General features: G+C 45.2%; 1 protein-coding gene across 1 annotated transcript in view; it reads left to right on the top strand.

The window, feature by feature from the left end:
• ADGRA1 (adhesion G protein-coupled receptor A1) overlaps nt 1-21,507 on the top strand; it is a 391,892-nt gene that overhangs the window by 142,403 nt on the left and 227,982 nt on the right. The window contains exon 6 of the mRNA XM_066621619.1: nt 3,545-3,708. Within this exon, the coding sequence (XP_066477716.1) occupies nt 3,545-3,708 (164 nt within the window). The remainder of the gene's footprint in view (nt 1-3,544; nt 3,709-21,507) is intronic.

Below are 21,507 nucleotides of genomic sequence, written 5' to 3'. Positions count from 1 at the left end.
AGGGAGGGGGAGGAAGAAGGGTGGAAGAGGGGTGGTACTGGCAGAGTCCTGCTCCGCCAAATCCTATCCTCTGTGTTGGTCTGTAAAGCCCAGCATGGAGGCTATGCTGGCAAAATAGTTGGTGCAAACTTGAGAAAACCCATTGTGGAGCTTGGGGCAAAAGTCCCCTTACCCCAAGGAGACCTCCAGCGGACCCCAGTAGTGCTGCTGGATGCAGCAATATCTGTTTTGCTGTGGCTGCAGCCAGCGGCATCTCCAGGGATAGGATTGGGCTGTTAATTGGTGTAATTTTAAGTTATTCATTACAAACATTTAAGTTTAGTTTTTTTTTTCACAAAGAGAAGACAGAAAATACATTTTAAATAAATAAATGTGGCGCTGCTCCATATCCCACCTCCTTCTGTAGTTAAATTCATGGGTTTGTTGAGCAAAGTCAGTACTGTAGCTTCTGTTTTTTAATAGCAGGTGTGTTGTTAATTGTTTTTACTTTGATTATTTTTAATGTGCTGTTTTGGAGGGGTCATAATGTGACTAAGAAGCATCATTTAAGTTGTGTTATAAATGCATAACTAAAATATCATCATTACCTACATTTTTAGTATTATATGTTCTCGAGATAATGACTAAAGGCTGAAAATTAGATTAATTCCTTATGTGGATATTGTAAAACACATGCTAATTATTTTTTTCCCAGCCTGAACTAATTTCAGATCTCTGAACTATTAAATGATTTTGTTGGAGTCAGGATAGTAAGGTTGCGGTAATAGTTTTATGAAGTGTTTTTGGGTTATTTTTTTAAAAATTTGAAGTTGTCTTTTAAGACTACTGAAGCTTTATGGCTAATTTCCCTTACATTTTATGAAGTGATGAATAGAAGCAGAGGACAAACAAATTAATTCCTTGCTGCATTTACATAAAACCGCTTAGATGTTCATTATAATCCTACTTAGATTAAATGCACATATTAGATTTAAAACATTTTAAATATTTCTCCTTGTTGGCAAATAGGGGGGATTTTATTAAACAATAAAAAGACTGATGAAAAATTAACTATGTGTACAGGACAAATAATGTTTCTATAATTATATGCATATGGAAGATAAATATTGTGGAGCCTAGCTTGTTGTTGTCTTCACTGAATTAGGAGTCAAATTCACTTATAGTCTAGTACAGCCATTTTCAACCCCTGTGCCATGGCACACTGGTGTGCCACGAATGGTCCCCAAGTGTGCCACGAGAATTTGGGAGAGGGCCATTTATTAGTAGGGCCAATGGGGGATGTGAGCCCATAGACAGCATGGTGTGCCTTGTCAGTTGTTAAAAAACTGATAGTGTGCCTTGACCATTTAAGTGACTTGACAGTGTGCCGTGAGATGAAAAAGGTTGAAAATCACTGGTCTAGTAGAACTATGAAGCTACAAGGCTATAATGCTGGGCTATCAAAATTAAATGGTTTGGAAGGCCATGTTCCCTAAATGAGGGGAATGCCCCCATTTTTTCACTTAAAATGCCATGCTTTTAAGTTGAGAGTGAGCATAAATTCTAGCTTGGTAATTCTCAAAGCTTCAAATCCCGGCATAGAACAGTTATAAAGAGACACTATGTACTGCTCATGTTTTATTCTCTCAGTGGAAGCCATCAAAATAAGTGTGATATATGAAATAAAACTAAAATAAGCTGGGTCTCAAATACTGCACCATCATAGAATTGGAGCAGCTAGGTAGTCAGATGCTGAAATAAGGGCTTTAACAGTGCCAAACATCTGTTAAATAAAAATAATGCCATTTGTGATCATCAAGTTAATGGACCATGGGGACAAGTTCCTTTCAGGCCTCAAACATCAGTTACATCCTGAACAACTGTCAGATGGTGTAATGGTACATCCATAGAAAGCAGAAAGGTGCACGTTAAACATCAAGACATCAAAATGCACAATAAACATTAAGACATTATCCAGCTTTCCAAGGAGGCACCCAAACCATTTGAATGATCAGGAATGCAGGTAAATGGCCACACTGTTTACAGTGCTGTTATGGGGTTATGGAACTGTATGAAGGGAAACAGAATGGTATTTGACATTGATGTTAAAGCACAAATACAAGGAGTGGGAGTGAGTTGCCCTTTTATATTTTCAGATGATATAATTGTCCAAAATGGGGTTTTGCTAGAGAAACTGTGTGTACTGTTCCTATATGTGGGGGCATAGGGATTTTTCCATGCGTCTTGATTACCTTTAATACCCAAAGTTATGCTGAATAAATATGTATAATCAACAGGGCTGGCCCAAGGCCTCCCAGCAGCTCAGGCAGTATATATCTGCACTGGCCCAATTCTACCCCTGTGCATGTGCGCCCCCATCCCTTTTGTTACCAGGAAACATGATATGCAACCTGACTAGTTCATGCCACTCTGTTTAAAATGGAAGTGGTGTGTTCTGGGTTCCCAGCCACCACTGCTTCTGCTCAAATCAAACAAAAATGGCATGGGCCAAGCAAGCCACAGATTGCACTCTTAGAGCCCAATCCTGAGCTCGGCGCTCCAGCTTTCTGCAAGAGCACATTGTAGCAAATGTGCCATAAGGCATGTCTGCGAGGCTCACCCCCGGGCCAGTGCCCGTGCTAGCCCAGTACTGGCCGGCGCTGGGCTAGCGCTGGGCAGATGCCTGTCTTCTACTGCTTGGCGGTCTCACAGACCGCTGAGCCACGGCATGGTAAACGGGGGTGGGGAGGGCGTGGGGGCGTTCTGTGGAGGGGGGAGGCAGGCAGAGGGCAGAGAGAGGGCGGGGAGTAGGCGTGATGGGGAGGCAAGATGCTGAGAAAGGGCAGGTGGGAGGTGTGCCAGGGAGAGGGAGGGAGGCAGGTCCCATGGAGCTCTGGTCCACCAGATTCAAGGTGTTCGTGTGGGGCTTGGCGCCCTACACAAACACCTTTACCTTACCACCAACCTCTTGGTCGGTGGTAAAGTGAGCAGTCCCATTGTGGGGCTGCTTCCCTTACCTGGGAGAAGGGGATGAAAGTTCTCTTCTCTTGAGGCGCCCGCCCGTGGCAAGCCGAGGCACGCAAGATGTGGCGGGAGCCGTTCTCAGCACCGCTGCAGTCGCGTGCCCCGGGCAGCTCAGGATTGGCCTGTTAATTAATCTGAAGGGAAAGGGGGGCAAGCAACTGTCTCTTGGTGTTTGATAAGCACTTCAGCTCTTCACTGCTCTCCATCCTCATGTAGGTTTAAAGGGACATGTTCTATTTAAGTAACAAGGAAAGGATGATCTGGTTCCCACTTGTGTTTATGAGGGAGACCATGTCAATGCGACTTGCATTTATAGTGGGCTAGAGGGAAGCAGTGGAGGATGGAGTGAAGGGACTGAATTTTTTACTCTTTCCACCAGTTGACCTGATGCAAGCTGTGTCATTTGGCTTCATGATTAGGCTGGTCATGACAATCAGGGATCTTGGTAATTGAAGTTTAAGAAATGTATTTAGTATAGCATAATACAGCAAAGTAAAAAAAATATATTCCTTCTGTATTTTGTTTTTGATTTGAATTTCAGACATTTCTCTACAGATTCACTCCTCTGTGATTGTAATCTCAAATGGGTCTTACACTGGGCTAGAAATACCTCAGTTCGAATTGCAGAAGAAACAGTCTGTGCTTTCCCCAAGAGTTTGCAAGGAACAGCATTTCGAAACGTGAAAGAAAACCAGCTGATATGTGGTGAGTTTTATTCTTGTTTTAGCATCATAGAGTGAATCACATTCTCAGAAAAAGTGTAGTATATGCTTATGGATGAATGCCAGGTGGTTGGTATATGAAACTGTGGAATAGGTATCTAAAAATGGTGATGAGGTATAAAGATTATGTACGTTTAAAAAGTGAAATAAGAAAATGTCTTATATTTCATACCTTTTTAGAACTATTATGCCCACCTGCGTCTGAAGTGACTGTTTTTATATACGTTTGTACCATAACGGTGGTATTTCTTATTGAATTATATATTCCAGTGTTTCTCAAATGGTGTGTTCGGGTTTCTCAAACCCAAGTGGGTTGGGACCCAGTGTCTGGTGGTCCTGGGCTTGGCCCTTCCATCTGCCCTTGCGTCTGGTTGGCTCCAAATTGAAGCCTCCCCAGACGCAATTGGAGGCTGCACCGAGCCTCCTCAGGCCTCCAGCAGCAGCCATAAAGTCACTTCTGGTTTACTTGGTTTTGTGAAAGTGACATCTGGTTGCTTCCAGAGGCCTGTGACAGCCTTCTAAGGCCTGCGGGGACCTGATGCCTGAGAAGCAAGTGAGTTGTGGTGCCTTCCGCCACAGAACAGGTTGGTCAGGGAAAGGGGAAGTTTTAGAACCCCTGATATATTCAAATGAACTATTTTACTTTCATTAGATTATGTTGTTGATGGCATAAAATAAATGTCATATACAGGTCCAGCCTTTTTATACATGGATTTTTTATACACGGATTTGACTCAACATGAATGGCCACTGCAAATGAGAAGGAATGTGCTGATCCCTGGAGAAGGGGGGAAAATGCATCCCTTTAAAATCAGTTTTAAAAACTGAACAGTCCTTTAACAATAGCCTCCTTAATGAGAGACAGATAGGGCAGCTGGCTGACAATCCATCAATCCTTTTCTCTCCAGCGGACCCCTCCCTTCCCCCTGAGCAAGTGAAAGGTGATCACTTTGCGTGGTGAAGGGAGGGGCTGAGTGAAGCACCTTTGTAAGCGCTTGGAGGAGGACTGTTTGATGGAATGTCTTCTTAATTACTCTTATCTTACATCACAAAGGTAAGCAAGGCTGTTTTTAAATCACTGGAGCAAATTGATTTGCTATAGTGCGTTTTTTGCCATCCAGGTGAGTGCTTGGAACCCATGCGAATAATAAGGCTCAACCTGTAGTATTTTTCTGCCTTTCACCTTTTCACACCTTGTAGTATAAGCTATACCTGTTTCCTGTTGAAGGGCAGATTTAATTTTAATAAGAAGCTTGCGGTGAATTTAAAAGAATTTGAGATAATCTCCTTCAAATTTGAGATAATGGAAATATATAGAGCGGGAAGGACCAGAATAATATGAATCAATATGTTTTCTTAGACTTATATTTGGGTGACATTTAAACCAGACTGCTTAAGCAGTTTTCTAGAAATAAATTTGACCCTGGAATTGCTTAGAAATTATCTTCTAATCTTAGTATAAAAACCCTGGTGTGGGCAGAAATGTCATATGGATATCATATGGTTACCTGGCCAGGGAGACAGGCCAGGGACAGACTGCACTTGCTCCCAGTGTGGAAGGGATTGTCACTCCCGAATCGGCCTTTTCAGCCACACTAGACGCTGTTCCAGAACCACCTTTCAGAGCGCGATACCATAGTCTTTCGAGACTGAAGGTTGCCAACCTGTCAACCTGGCTTGCAAAGAGCTTCACACAATATCCATCGATCTGTCTCTTGAACAATTTGTTTGTGTTATTACCAAACAACAGTGGAAATGCACAGAGGCTACCACATTAAAAACAAATAGAAAATGTATCACAACTGAAACAGAAAATACTGCTTCTTAAAAACCAAAAAATAGGACTTTGATGAATCTTTAGAGGACAAACATTCTATAGTAGTAGGAAAACCACTGAGAAAAGTTGAACTTGTATGTCTTCACCAGTTTCCCCTTATAAAGGAGATAGAGAATGAAGCAGTTACCATATTTTTCACTCCACAAGACGCACCTGACCATAAGACGCACCTAGTTTTTAGAGGAGGAAAACAGGAAAAAAAATATTCTGAACCAAATAGTGTAATAAAATATTTAATAAACTATAACAGAACAACATTTGAACCATGTAAAGTGAACAGCAGTCAACAGTGGCATTAAGAACCATTATCACTGTCATTAACAAATGGAGAGACTTAAAGGTTTGAGTACTTTAGTTTTCTGGAAACCCCAAGAACTCATCGCTAGAGTCAGAATTTATGAAGCTCACAAAAGCAGGTGCACACAAATAGGGGATCACATTATCTTTCTGCTACAATGATGTTCTGCCAAATTCCAATCCACTGGGCCTCGTGCCCACTTAAGGCTGATCAGTCCTCCTTGTGCAACTCACCAGTGCAGCAAGCAAAAGTGAGTCCAGTTCTAGTCCACAGATGCCAAGTAAATCAGTCCCATCAATCAGAGTTGCCAAATCAGAGTCCAGAGCCAATAAGCCAAATTACAGACCAAGGTCAGGTTCCAGGTAGGTCAGTCAAATCAGGGTATCCAAGTCCAGTCACAATCCACAGCCAGATTCCAAATTCAATAAACCCAGTCAGTCTCCTCTCCTACCTCCAACCTGCACTCCTTCAAAACCCACAAACCCTTCCTGCCTCAGGTACTCCTTATATCCCTGAGGGCCCTATTGCCTTCCAGTGGCTGCAGCTGTGCAGCACATTCTGCTAGATGCCCAGGCCTTACCCTTAAAGGGGCCACTGCTGACACCACATCTACCTCCTCGCCAGTTCTTCCGTGATTCCAATACAAATGAACAAGTGGAAAGTCCAACCACAACTTGAATTCTCAAGACACAACAAACATCTGGATTTATGGTGATTTACCTGGGGCTTGTGCAATAAGCAAACACTGGCATTCTGACCAAGGAGACAGTTTTTTCTTTGTGATGGGGGGGGGGGGGGCTTACATTCAGATTCTGGATGAGGTGAGTGAAAGCGCCCCTCCCCTGCTGTGTGAGTGTGTGTGTGTGTGGGGGGCAGAGCATCTGTGTGTGTAAGAGAAGGGGGCAGCCTGTGTGTGTGAGAGAGGGGGGAAAGTGTTTGTGTTGCAGAGAAGTTGTGATGCTCCAGGCTTGGGGTGGGGGGAAAGAGAGGCTGTGATGCTCCAGGCTTGGGGGGGGGGGAAGAGTCTGTGATGCTCTAGGCCTGGGGGGGGGAAGCAAGAGTCTGTGATGCTCCAAGCTTGGGGGGGGAAGAGAGAAGCTGTGATGCTCCAGGCTTGGGGGGGGGAAGAGTCTGTGATGCTCTAGGCTTGGGGGGGAAGCAAGAGTCTGTGATGCTCCAAGCTTGGGGGGGGGGGAAGAGAGAAGCTGTGATGCTCCAGGCTTGGGGGGGAGCAAGAGTCTGTGATGCTCCAGGCTTGGGGGGGGGGAGAGAGAGAGGCTGTGATGCTCCAGGCTTGGGGGGAGAGAGAGAGAGAGGCTGTGATGCTCCAGGTTTGGGGGGCGGAAGAGAGAAGCTGTGATGCTCCAGGCTTGGGGGGAGAGAGGCTGTGATGCTCCAGGCTTGGGGTGGGGGGAAAGAGAGGCTGTGATGCTCCAGGCTTGGGGGGGAGAGAGAGGCTTTCCTGGGAGTAAGCCCCCCTGACTCTAATGGGACTTACTTCAGAGTAGGCATGCACAGGATAGGGCAGCGAGACTGCCACCCCACCCACGCTTTCCTGGGAGTGAGCCCCACTGATTCTGAGACTTACTTCTGAGTAGACACGCAGGCTTGGGCTCCCTCCAGCGCTGCCACAGTCTGCGCGGGCGCTGAGGGAACGCAGGAGTCCCCCAGCCAGCTCTGACTGCCCGGGGAAGCTGAGCAGAGCAGAGCAGAGAGAGCGGGCAGGGGGCGGGCCAGGGCCAGGGCCAGGGCGGAGTTTTTTTTTTTTTTTTTGCAGTATTCACTCCATAAGACGCACACACTTTCCCCCCCACTTTTTGGGGCGGAAAAAGTGCGTCTTATGGAGCAAAAAATATGGTACTACCTGTGACTCTTCATAATTTCATACCACTCTATGTAGTTCTGTAGTATATTTTTCTTTCAGGTATACCCTATATCAGAGGGTTGTTATTTTCCCTTAACAACTCTGTGAGGGAGTGGTTAATTTCTCTGGGTGGTTAATTTCTCTCTTTGTGTGGTAACTCAACAATATTGAACACAGATAAATAGCAGACTGCTAAAATACACTGCCATTACAGCTTTTTATTATAGCTAATAGTGTGTTATTTTCTTAAATATAAGTTCCTCTAATGAATTAATACATGCCATGGGATGGTAATCATTTTTTTTTTTTTAGTTTTGGCTTTGTACCTGTTTTGTTCAGAGTAATTAAAACATAATATAAGAGGTAGAAGGTATTGACTAGGATTGCTGATTTCAAGCACTTTTCCCTAGATGAAGTAGGTATTCCAATTCATCATGTGCAACTAGTGGCTATTCTAATTTCTAATTGTCTGAAATAAGGAATGTTAATTTCTACTTAGCTGTGTGACTTACAGTGCAATCCTGAACTGCTCTTGGGCCAACACAAGTCCCTTCTCATGAATCGGCTAGGCTGGTGTGTGGAGGCACGCTAGCCTGTGGAGGCTGGCATAAGCCTCTGCGCCGACGGAGGTCTCTGAGTCTTGCGTCGGCTGAGCTTGGCCAAGGAGGAGGCATCCAGGGTGGGGGGAGGGCGGGCGTTCCTGGGAGCAGGCAGGTGGGGAGCGGTAGCCAGGGCTGGGACCTGGCAGTTATGCTGAATCTCAACCCGTTTCAAGGAAGATTGGAATGGCTTCAAGCCACTTTGCTCTCCTCGAACTTGTGCCACCTTAGGAGGTGGCGCAAATCCAAGGAGGCCCATAGATGCAAGGGTGGCTTACCCAGAGGTAAGGGAAAACTTTTTACCTCTGGCTTCCCTTACCTCTGGTTGAGCCGCTTTGGGCACCTATCCTGCAGTGGATACAGTGCAAGCCTCTTCACTTGCCTGTTCCAGCGCAGGATAGGATTGCGTCCTTAGAGCATAATCCTCAGTTGTTGTTGGGCCAGCTCATGTTGTGCAAGTCACATTATGAACATGCTGGAAAGCACTTTTGTGACTACTCTTGAGCTGGTTGAACCAATGTGAAGATGTGCACTGGCTTCCAGAGGCCACATCCAGGCCTGGCAGGAGTAAGTTCATGCTGGCTGAGGCAAGCGAACACAGGGGGTTGGAGAGGGTGGCGAGAGGCCAAAACAGAGCTAGGGAGGGGGTATTTTGGGTGGGGGGGCAGGTGGACCATGTGGTGGATTGGGCCCAGGAGGGGAGCAGGTTTGGCCATGGCACCTTACACCACATCCTGACCAGATTAACTTTACATGGGCCGCTCAGATTTGTGTCAGCAATTTCACTGGTGCAAATCTGAGTAGCCCCATAGGAGTGGCTGTGACATGGATTAAGGGGTTAAAATCCCTTCATCCAAAATTGCACTCCAGCTGGCACCTACCTTCTGCTGGATATGCTGCAGGCCTGTTCCAGTGCAAATTAGGATTGGGCTGTTAGTTTAACCAGTTCTTGCTTTTCAGAAATAAATTTTATCTTCATTTTGACTCTGGACCTACCTGTCACGCACATTCTTGAAACTAAACACTAACTTAAGTAATAGTATCCTGATAAGTGCTGGAAGGAACATGGAGCCCAGGGTATATTTTAGCAATTTTCATGGGTGTGCCCTAAAGAAAAAGAAAAGAAATGGACATAGATACTGCAATATGTTAAATCCAGTACTGATTTAACAAACTATTGGACTCCTCAGCAGTACATAGGCAATTTAGATACTGAATACAATCCAAAAACAAGCTGAAAATTAATAGCACGCTGATTGACAGATGCCAAGTTACAAGTGGCTTCAAGATGAAATTGCTCCCATTTACCATCAATTAAAGATTGGTATTTAAAAACCTGGGAGAACTTGGTCATGGACAAAATTTCGAATGCAATCAAGGGAGCACGAAATCCAACATTTTACAGGTTTTTGTTTTGTTTTTTTTAAATGTGGCTGCTGTCTTAGGCTCAGCTAAAACAGTACATTGAAAGGTTGCTGAAACGGAATTCAGTTTTTATTTTGTAAGGTCTAAGGAGATACAGTGGATTGAATGTTGTTGTTTTTACATAATTTTGCCTTCCAGTCATAGTGGTTTCTCTTTATGCAGGGAGTTGAGAAGAAAAATCTTGTGGAAAATTTCAAATTTTAAACAAAACTAGTGTATTCACTATTTTTGTTGTTTGTATAAAATGAAAAATTAACAAATAAAAAAGGAATAGAAAACATTATGTTCTGTAAGTAAAACAAAACTCATCTAACTTTCATGTGAACTTCCTGTGTTAATAGTATTGCGTGGCAGTTGGACAGCCCAATTCTAATGGGGCTGTCCATGCCTCAGTACAGTGGCGTCACAATGGCTACCGCTGTATTCCGTGGGGCCAGGAGGGCAGTCGTAGGTCTCCTTGAGGCAAGGAAACTGTTGTTCCCTTACCTCGTGTCGAGCCCTGGCAGCCTCTGTGTGTCTACCCAGATCTGGGCCAGCTCAATCACTGGGGCATACCCAAGTCAGCTATCATAGGTCTTTCAGGTGCAGGAGAATGGGTAGGATCCACCAGCTGTCACCATCCTAGCCTCTCTCCTAGCCTGAATCCCCCCACCTTACCATGCCCATTTTTGTCCTGTGGCATCTTCTCCTACACTCTCCCCCCCCCCCCGATACATCACCGTGCTGCTCAGCAGGATACTTATGGCCAATAGCTCCTGGATCTTCTCCATCCATCCATCCTCCATCTTCTCCATCTCCATCCTCCCTACCAGTGCCTCTGTCCTTCTGGCCGCCACAAAGTGCCTTACAGCATGTTTGCAATGGCCATCATCTGGGCAGCAGACCAGTGCTGACTTGGCCTCTTAGATGCATATATTTGATGAAATCTGTTTTTCTATTGATATTTTTGTTTTCTAATATCACATTTTTTCTGAGATTAACTGCTTTGCAGTTAAGACTTAAGCTGATGTTCATGTTTTCCTGTACTTCGTGGCATGAAGTTAAAATTTCAGTCCATGCCATTAAGCATATTCCTTTACACCAGATGTGGAAACAATAAGTATGTTGTTTTTTTCTTTACAGACTTGCTACAGTTTTCTTTGCCTAATGTTGATTTGTACTTTGTTTGCTCCCTTTTTAATAAGGAAAAAGTTGTTCGGTTGAATGCACACATAAAATACTTATTAAAATAAATGTACAACAAAGATTACAATTGGCACACTTTTATTCATAAAATCCTTTGTCATGTGTAGCCTTTATGGAAACTGTTTTTCATTTCATTGCACAGGCTATGATTAGTACGGTTTTGCCAGGGTTCTGTTCTGAAGAAGCCAAAGCAGACTGCTTTTTCTTGTTGCTTTTATTTAAAGCCCTTGCTGCTTGGTTGATTCATCAAGAGATGGAATTTAATCTAAACCGTCTTCTTGTTAAAGTCAAATTACACATTATGACCAATACATGTGCTGTCCCTTTACATTTTTTTTTTTTTTTCATTATAAACAGCAGGAGCAGGAGCACATGATTTGGAGTGAAACTGGGAGGTTGGAGGGTGGGAGAATTTAATACTTTGCCCCTGCCATAGTTCCAATCCAGATTGTGTCTTCTGTACTATTTACAGTAGTAAAATATTGTATTGGCAACCTTCGGTCTCGAAAGACTATGGTATCGCGCTCTGAAAGGTGGTTCTGGCACAGCGTCTAGTGTGGCTGAAAAGGCCAATCTGGGAGTGACAATCCCTTCCACACCGGGAGCAAGTGCAGTCTGTCCCTGGTCTGTCATCCTGGCTATGGGCCTTCCTTCTTTGCCTCTTTGCCTCAGACTGTTGGCCAAGTGTCTCTTCAAACTGAGAAAGGCCATGCTGCACAGTCTGCCTCCAAGCGGGCCGCTCAAAGGCCAGGGTTTCCCACTTGTTGAGGTCCATCCCTAAGGCCTTCAGATCCCTCTTGCAGATGTCCTTGTATCGCAGCTGTGGTCTACCTGTAGGGCGCTTTCCTTGCACGAGTTCTCCATAGAGGAGATCCTTTGGGATCCGGCCATCATCCATTCTCACGACTTGACCGAGCCAAAATAATTTTCATTGAAAGTCAATGAAAGATTTTTGTTTTAATTGTTAGTTTTGGAAGGGGACAACAAGATTGGAAATATGGTGGGGCAAAGTGTTAGTGTCCCTAGACTCCCCTGGTTTGCTCCGGATTCCATACCTCCTGCTTGCTATCATTAACAAAACCAAGAAATCTAGAGGGCCAGCAAGTGCATCTAGTTTGGCCATAAGAAAGATATGAGCTCTCAACTCTGTCTAGAAGCAGGATAGCATTTTGGGTGATAGGTGGACTTCTTTTCCTCTCAGATGATGCTTTAGGCCTTTACTGCTTTTCAAACAGTGGTTTTGGTAACACTAATGGTACTTTGTAGTATGGCAGGTGATACTTGGCCCTGCTGCCCTAGTAATCCCATGACACTGTTCTACGTGGCCTGACCCTGCTGGAAGTGGACATGGGTGGGAAGGTGATGATACTGCCTGACTATTCTGGGTAGTGAAGGCCTCCCTTTCATGCCTCATAGACATCCTTGAACTCCTATAGCACTGCTTCATGCAGCTCTCATCTTTGGGGAACATACCCCATGTGGTATTGGAGGTATTCCTGTTCTTGCATGAGTTTAAAAAAAAAGTCTGAATGCCTTACTTTAGACTATATGACATAATTCTTCATATAGTGGACTATATAGTGCATATATAGAGATGACCCTGGAAGATTCTGCAGCTTTGCTAAGTGTTCTACCTGTGTATTTGAATGGGTAGACCTTGTGCATGATTGTGTGCCTCCAGCGCAGGACGAATACCTAATCCTGAAATGTAGGCACCTTGGCCTTTAGAGTGTGGGGTGCCGCAGGGTTCTATTCTGTCCCCCATGTTATTTAACATCTATATGAAGCTGCTGGGAGAGGTCATCTGGAGATTTGGAGTTGGGTGCCATCAGTATGCTGATGACACTCAGCTCTATCTCTCCTTTCCACTGGATTCCAGGGTGGCTGTCTCTGTCCTGGAGCACTGCCTGGATGCAGTTGGGATCTGGATGAGGGTGAACAAGCTGAAATTAAATCCAGACAAGACAGAGGTCTTCCTGGTACTCCTGGCAGAAATCCACGATGCGGGTGCTGGATTATCGCCCTGCTCTGAATGGGGTTGCACTCCCCCTGAAAGAGCAGGTTCGCAGCTTGGGGGTTATCCTGGCCTCACAGCTGCTCCTGGATGCCCAGGTGTCAGCTGTGGCCAGGAACGCCTTTGCCCAGCTTCAGTTGGTGCGCCAGCTGTGGCCGTACCTGCCTCAGTTGGAGCTGGCCACGGTGGTCCGTGCCATAGTGACATCAAGATTAGACTATTGCAATGTGCTCTACGTGCGGCTGCCCTTGAAGATGGTCCAGAAGTTGCAGCTAGTGCAGAATGCGGCGGCCCGTGTGGTTGCTGGAGGTCGGCGGTTTGACTCTGTCTCACCACTGCTCCGGTGGCTGCACTGGCTGCCTCTTTGTTTCCAGGACCAATTCAAGGTGCTGGTTTTGACCTTTAAAGCCCTAAACGGCTTGGGACCAGCGTATCTGAGAGACCGCCTTCTCCCGTATATTCCGGCCCATCCTCTTCGGTCATTAGAGGGGGCCCTGTTGGTTGTGCCGCCATTAAGAGAGGTGAGGGGGATGGCGGCCAGAAATAGGGCCTTCTCGGTGGTGGCGCCTGTATTGTGGAATTCCCTCCCCTTTGAGTTGAGAACAGCTCCTTCATTGTTAACCTTCCGGTGAGGCCTGAAGACGTTTTTATTCCAGCAAGCCTTTGATGCCTGATGGCTGCTTTTAATTGTTTTTACTGCTGATTTTATTGCTGCTGGTTGCTTTTTATCTATTTTATTGCTGTTTTTATTTTTATTTTTTTATGTATTTTAATATATTTTATTATTTTTAAATGTTGTTAGCTGCCTTGGGTGCCATCCGGGGAGAAAGGTGGTTTATAAATCAAACAAATAATCAAACAAACAAACAAACAAACAAACAAACAAACAAACAAACAAACAAACAAACAAATAAAATGTACTATATGGAAGGTTCTGTGACAGTGGAAGACGCTAAGGTCCCAATCCTATCCAACTTTCCAGCACAGATATGACTAGGGAAATCACATATGCCAGTAATTTTCAACCTATTCTGGCTCACGGCACATTGACAAGGCACTAAAATTGTCAAGGTACACCATGCTGTTGGTCGGGGACTCACATCCCTCAATGGTCCTACTAATAAATGATACTCCCACAAACTCCCGCAGCACACCTGCCGACCATTCGTGGCACACCAATGGGCCACAGCACAGTGGTTGAAAATGGCTGACATAGGCAATCAGTTTGAGGCTTGACCAGAGTCTTTTAGAAACATGCCAGATTTAATGTCTTCACTACCCACTTTGTGCGGAGACGTTCTGGAAAAACAGTTCATCTTGCACACTGTCATTCACTGAAGTTGGCATATGAAATTGTGGTAATATTGCTTGGTATCAGGGTCCATACTGTCCTTTATTATAGTGTGGGGACATAACATAACCAGGAATTGAAAGAAAAATAAAGGAGGAAAAAGGGGCAAAAGATCGCAGCTCATCACAGTTATAATTGCTAGCAAATTATCTATTCTTCTCTGATAATGTTTTGAATAAGTATTTGGAATACATTATTAATTATGATTCTCAGCTCTGGGCAAATTCCTTAAGCTATAGTAGATGTGGCATTTGGAGAATATTTTTAAAGCCAGTTTACTTAAGGCTGAAGAAAAAAAAAATGGGGGAAAAAATCTTGTGGCAACTGCCAGTATTTGAATGTCTTTCCAGTCCATCAATTTTGAAAACTACCTTAATTTTTACAGTGAAGTCATGAGTGAAATTAGCAATAGTGAAACATAGAATATTATCTCGAGTAGTTTTTTATTATTAAAAAAAAATATCACAGTAATATGCTTGCGTAGGAAATTACAGCAAGCTGGCTTATTTCATATTCTTTGTTGGAAGCCATTCATTACAAATATTATTCAGCATTTCTATTGGAACACTGTAAAATTATTTTACGGATAAAATATTTTCTTGAATTATTACTGCCATTCATGAACTTGCTGGTGTATGCACACATTTTTTTTAGAATAGTTTCCACTCCCTCACACGCACACACGCATGCACGGAGCATGCCTGTTCAAAAGCAGGCTTTTTGAAGCTCTATTGTGTTCTATTAATGTCACTGAAGTAGGTGCTAAATGAAAATGATAAGCAGATAGCCAAACTGAAAGCCAGAATGGCAGAGTGGTTTGTGAGTTGGACTTAGACCTAGAAGATCCAGGTTCAAAACTCCCCTCGGCCACAAAGCTTCCTGGGTGAAGATGTGCTCCCCTCTCCTCCGGAGGCTCTTCTGAGCCCCACAGAGGCTGTGTGCATTTGCCCATGGTCACTGTGGACCTCAGAATGGCCGTTTAGGTTGAAAAGCATCACTTCTGGCTTTTTCATAAAACTGGAAGTGACATTTATATGCCTTTAAAAGGCATTAGGAGGGCTTCTAGAAGAGCCTCAGGAAGAAGAGGGGAGAAGAGCCCCTCTGGAGGGGAGAGGGGTCATCCCCTGTATCTGCAGTTTTAGCTGTCCATGGGGGATTCCAAAATGGGACCTCTGTGCATACTGGGGCATACCTGTAGTCAAGTTTTTCTGTCCTTCACAGTAATCTTGGGTTGCAATCCTATCTACACTTATCTGGGAGTAAGTTTCATTGAATTAATCGGGGCTTAGTTCTGAATAGACATGCATAGGATTATTCTGACCATCATTCTAGGGGTTATGTGTCAGCAGCAGAGGTTCTCCAGTCTTAGAAATGAGGCCAGAAGTCCCATTTCTAGCTTACTCCTCCTCACTAATGCTGGGTCTGAACAACATCTATTACTGAATGGGTGGATAGGTTGGGGTGACATTCTGTGCAAAAGAACCAGAAACCGAACATAGGTAGCTTAAGATTGTATTGTATAGGTGGGACCATGTTATCTGCAGGGCTTCTGTTCCTGGACCCCTTGTGGATACTGAAAACAGCAGATAATGAAATCTGTGGTTTTCGGGTCCATTGGAGCTCCAAATGGCCACTCACGGCCTTTCCAAGAGTCAGAAAGCTGGCCAGACCCATTTTCCAACAATGAAAAAGAGAAGTAGCTGAAAAAAGGCTCAGGGTGGCATTCTGCGTCTCGGAGAGGCCACGTGCCGCCTCTCTGGGGCTCAGAAAAACCTCCCAGGTGCGACCTGAACAAGGTTCTGGTTGTATCTTTGAGAACTTCAATGGGGCAATCTGCAGGTTCAGACCCTGCAGAAAGTCAAATCCATGGATGCCAAATCCATGGATAAAATCCCAAACTGTATTTATAACTTCAAACGGAATAGTACTTGTGAGTGCTTTGCACTCATGATCATGAGTCAAATCGTGATCGTGGGAGTTATGTTAACAAAATGGGAGTGGAAGAAGGAGAGTACTGGAGAAAGAGAGAGAAAGAAGTAGGCAAGTGCCAAGTTTCAGCTATGGTACAAGACTGTGGCTGAATCTTTACCAGAGATGGGCAAATCCAGGGCAGCATGTCTTGAGTCAAGTCACAAGTCTCTGCCCCCCGGGACTCAACTCAAAAATGCGTCCTAATGGGGTTACTTTCTGAGTCACCCGGAGCATTTTTGTGACTTGAAAAGACTTGAATCATGAATCATGTCCTAATACATGTGTCAGGCACGGAATTAAAAGGAGCTGTTGCCATGGTGTGTGTGTGTGTGTGTGTGTGAGGTCTCTTTAAACACTCTCCTGCAGCCCCATCCTGTCCCATCAGGTTGGGAGGGTATGGGACGGACTGCGAGAGAGCAGGGAGAGAAGTAGCAAGGACAGAGGAGGAGGTCTTACGCAGCAGCTGCAAGGCTTACCAGGATGACCCAATCCTTTACAGCTGTACTCAGAAGTAGTCCCACTGCAGCCAGTCATTCAATGGAGCTTCCTCCCCCCCAAGTAACAACGGAGTTCACAGCAGCCTTGTGATTGGAAAGCATGATCTCTGCTAACCTCTCCCCTCTGTTTCCCCACCTCCTTTTTCCCTAGGCTTCTCCAACCAATTCCAAGGCAAGAACCCCCTCAGGCTCCTTCTCCTGCCCTCACTCATCCAAAGAAACAAATCAGACTTCCCATCCTTTGTCCAGTGACCATTGGTTCTTTCAGAGATGGGCAAGAGAAAGGAGAAAGGGGGATGCTCCTGCTTCACCCCCCTCCTGCTCAGATGCAAAAGCAAACATTAACCCTTCCCTGCCTCCTGGCTGGAACTTCCCTGCTGCTAGCCTGGTCTGATGGCTCCTTGAGGTCTTTCACGCCATGTAAAAATTTAGCAAGCACACTCAGACACAAGCAAACTGGAGTCTGCATGCGTGGAGATGGCTGCTGAGTGCCCTTGATTTCACGACTTGGACTTGAGTCACCTGTTTTGAATTCCCATCCCTGCTCTTTGTAGCCTGAACCAGTGCTGCAAGCAAGAAGTGAGCCCCTCTTCACTTTGAAACCACTTCAGTCATTTCTGGTGGAAGAAGCTTGCGTCACCCACTGTGTGGTTCCTCTTAACCATGTTGTTCCTCAGCAGGTGCTCAGATTGTATGTAACTGGCCAGCCCAACTGAGTAGTTGCTATGACATCTAAGAGAGTCTGACTAAAAAAAGAAGCCTGAGGTTGATCATGCTTACATACCACTTGCAGAAAAAATGAAAGACTCCTGTGCCATCAAGTTGGTTGCTTGTGAAACAGAAGATAGAGGGATTCTATCAGAAGATAGTGGCCAAATGGTCAGAGTTGCCAGAGGCCATGGTTAACTTACACATACCTGATGAGGTGAAATCATAGCGTGGCAGAAATTGTGGAGATAGGGTGCCAAGACACAGCAATCTCCTGGTCAGATGTAGGGAGACAGGCAGAAAAGCCTTGAAAAGCAAGTCCAAGGTGGCTAAACGGTGGCCTTGGCTGATTCCAGGGAAGGGAAGCAAGGTAGTGGACCTGTGATTGCTTTCCTGGGGGAAGGCTTTTTTTGTGAAGTGGCTTATCAGTGCTGGAACTGCAGCTTGTGGTAGTGCTTGGGAGAAAGGTGCCTTTGGACACAAAAGAGAGTGATCTGATAGGTGCTAGCTAGTACAACAGTTCTTGAAGGGGGTGGAAGTGTTACCCGACACAACACAAATGGTCATGGAATGATTCACAAATATTAGCAAGAATGTTAAAAAGAAAAGAGAGTCCAGGGCCCCACTTTTTATACCTAACATTCTCATAAATAGAAAGAGGGAGTTATTGTGGGTTAAACTCAGCAAGGATCTTTTTTTGTGTCTTTATGCCTTAATGGTGCATCTCTGATTTGCAATAGGTGCCTCTATTGTTCTTCACTCTACAGAGGGTGAGGCAGAGGATTTCTTGACTGCTCAGGAGGCCTGTGCCTCAGTTAACATACCACTTCTTGGTGAAGTTGATGAGGGAAAGTTGAAGGTATCTCTTTTGTGTTGCTAACAACTTTGTTTATTCTGGAGTCAGGAAGCTCCCAGGAACTAGCTTGTTTACAGTTTCAGATTTGCTGACTAAACCAAGGTGCAGCCAGTCATGGAATTTTCCAAAATGCAAAAGAAAGGCAAAGCTACCAAGCCAGCCAGCTAGTGGGGGTGGGGGGTGGGGAGGTGGAGAGATGGTTGTGCTGGTTCATCAGATTCCGGTTTTGCTTTGTCCCTATGACCAGTGTAACCTGAGGCTTCTCTGCCATCAGTCCAATTCAAAATGCTGTGAGACTGGCTTGGGACATGCTTGCTTGGCATCCATCCAGCACCATATACATATGTACACAGAACATGGAAGACAGCATCATATCTGCTTTGCATTTTATTCTCTGCTGTGAATTTCTTAGTACAGAATACATATGCCTCTTGTCAAAACTGAAGCACATATGTATACAATTTAGCATGTCTTCCTTTTAAAATGTTCAATAATAGAGAATGACAACCTCTCTGGTCCATGCTTTCAAGTATTTTAAAGGTCTGTGTTCCAAAATATTACATATCTATTCTTTTCATGTGGTGAAAGGCATCACATAGTTGAAAATGAACTTTTATTCACTGAAAATGAAAGAAAATATTTACAAAAAGAACAAGCTTTCTCTCTTATGTCCCATTTTGCTGCTTTAGTTTGTTTCATTCAGTTTTTTTCATAATAGTGATGGATTTCCACTTCATGCAGCTAAATCCGGAGACTTCTGTTGTGACAAATTTGTCACTATGTAAGACACCAGATTTAGCTGTATGAAAAAGAAACCCATTCGTCTTATGAACAAACTTCCCTGGATAGACAGATATCCTTACAATATTTCAGTGCTCATGAAACTACCCCTGCTCAATGTTGCCCTGATTTAGAAGAGACGAAGACTTGTAGCTTCATGGAATATGTTCATCATAACCATTGATAATTCAACTCCATTGTGTTCACAAATAGCTTGTGCACAGTAGAAGAAAATTTTCTCCCAAGTAATCCTATTCTGCTGTAAATCCATATCGAGAAGTTGGTGGTAAAATGTTGTATATGGAAATATCCTTCAGAACTGTATTTCAGATTTAAGGCACTATTACGGATGGTCCCTCACATGAGACAGCATTACAATTGTACAATAGTGCTCAGTTGTAGGGCCTGGATTAGAAGATAGGGCTTCCCGGCATCCTGAGGCAAAATGAGCAAGAGCAAGAACAAATTTACAGCTATCTAGCACAACTCTTGCACACTATAAGTGAAATGTCTGATAGTGGTACATGGTTATTTAAACATAGCTGAAAATGTGAAAATGCTAACTCAAGACACTAGTAAAAATACCTACCTAAATTTCCATGCTCAGTGGCATGGCCTCCGCAGCAACCCATAGGGGAGTTTTGGCTGCTGGAGGTCTCCTCAGGGTAAGGGAACATTTGTTCCCTTGCCCCAGGATAACCCCCAGAAACCGCCAGCAACCACTATGGGGCAACTTTGACCTGTGCGAGCGATATCGTTGGCCCAAGTACACCTTGCTTCATGCAGGCAGATCAGGTGCGGGAAGTGGGTTTGGATTCAGTGTGTACCACAGCCAAACCCACCTTCCTCCTGGACTGGACTGCCCACCCCTGCCCTATCTCTTCTCCATTCCACCTCTTCCCCATACTATCTCATCCTATTCCACTTCCTACACTGGGTTTCAGTGGCGTACCTGGAAGGGGGCAAGTGGGGCAAATGCCCCAGGTGCTGACCCTCTGGAGGCACCTCCTCGAGCCTCATCCCCCCACTACCTGTTTGCCTTTCTTCTTTAAGGGGAGAGAAGCTGGCAGCTCCACCGTCTTCTGTCCCTTTAAGAAAAAAGCCTGCTCCCGACAGAGGAGGGGTGCCCAGGATCACTCCTAGAGAGGTAGGGAGAAGCTGTCTCTCCGGCAATGATGCAGCGCCAGACTGGGCGGCCCCCTCTCCCCTCCTCCTTTATAGGAGGAGAAGAAAGGGCACCCTAGAGAGGCAGCGTGTCGGCAGATGCGACTTCCGGCATGCTGATGCTCTAGGGCGCCTGTTTCCTCTCCTCCGGAGGAGGGGGAGGCTACCTTAGAGAGACAGCATTGCAACTCTCAGCATGCTGCCTCTCTAGGGTGCCCCTTTCCTCTCCTCCTATAAAGGAGGAGGGGAGAGCGGACAGCCTCAGTTCAGTGCTCTAGCTCTGCCGGAGAAGTAGCTTCTCACTGCCTCGCCACAGCATTGCTGGTTGCCCCTTCTCCGCGTCTGAGAGCATCCCTCAGAGATGGAGGGGAAGCAGTGTGCACCTCCTCCAATTTCTGAGGAGATGCATGCCACTTCCAAGGCCCCCTTGAAGCCTTCTGCGTTGCTTGTAAGCGGTGCAGAGATCTCCATTGGAGTGGTCTGGGGCTGCTGGAAGCATTCCTGGAATCAGCACCCACCTGTCTTGGGCGCCACTTCCAGCAAACCAAACCACTCCAATGGAGACCTCCGCACCACTTACAAGTAACACGGAAGGCTCTGATGAGGTCTCGGCAGCCTTCTCTGTTCCCCCTTTTTTTGCAAAGAGGGAACAGAGGAAATAAACGCATGGCAGTAATTGTGGTGACGATGATGTCACCGCAATTACTTCCAGGTCAGGGGCAGGGGGGCGGAAAAGGGGGTGTGGGAGGCAGAAAACGGTGGGTTGCCCTGGGCGCTGGGACCCCCAGGTACACCACTGCTGGGTGTAACTGTTCTGGCAAGCTTTCCAATGACTTTCAGTGCACACAGAAAGGCTCTGACCTTTCCGCTGTGCTTCAGTTGCTTGTGCTGCTGCAAAGCACTTTATGGCTGCTTTGCAGTAGCCCCTGCCAGCAGAATGCATGTTCTACCAGTGCACTTTTTAGGGTGGAAATATGGGAAGAAACTGGGCTGCTACAGTTTGTTTTGTGGATCCCATAACCATGAAGGAGTGTATAGAAGTTCAGGGACCCAACTGTGGGGCTACGGCTGCTACAGAGGTTTGTTTTGATCCATTCTAGCGTGAGCCTAAATATGATGATTTTCTGCAATCAATTTTCTGTATTTCAAAAATTTTAGAGAGTCTTAAGAGTGTGTTTGGTTTTCAATATTTATCTAGCTGCCAGTGCTGCATGTTTGGGTAGACCTGGGTTC

This window comes from Tiliqua scincoides, chromosome 3 (assembly GCF_035046505.1).
Source record: "Tiliqua scincoides isolate rTilSci1 chromosome 3, rTilSci1.hap2, whole genome shotgun sequence".
NCBI lineage: Eukaryota > Metazoa > Chordata > Lepidosauria > Squamata > Scincidae > Tiliqua > Tiliqua scincoides.
Note: the sequence above shows the minus strand (reverse complement) of the source record. Positions and strands in the feature narration are given on the sequence as shown.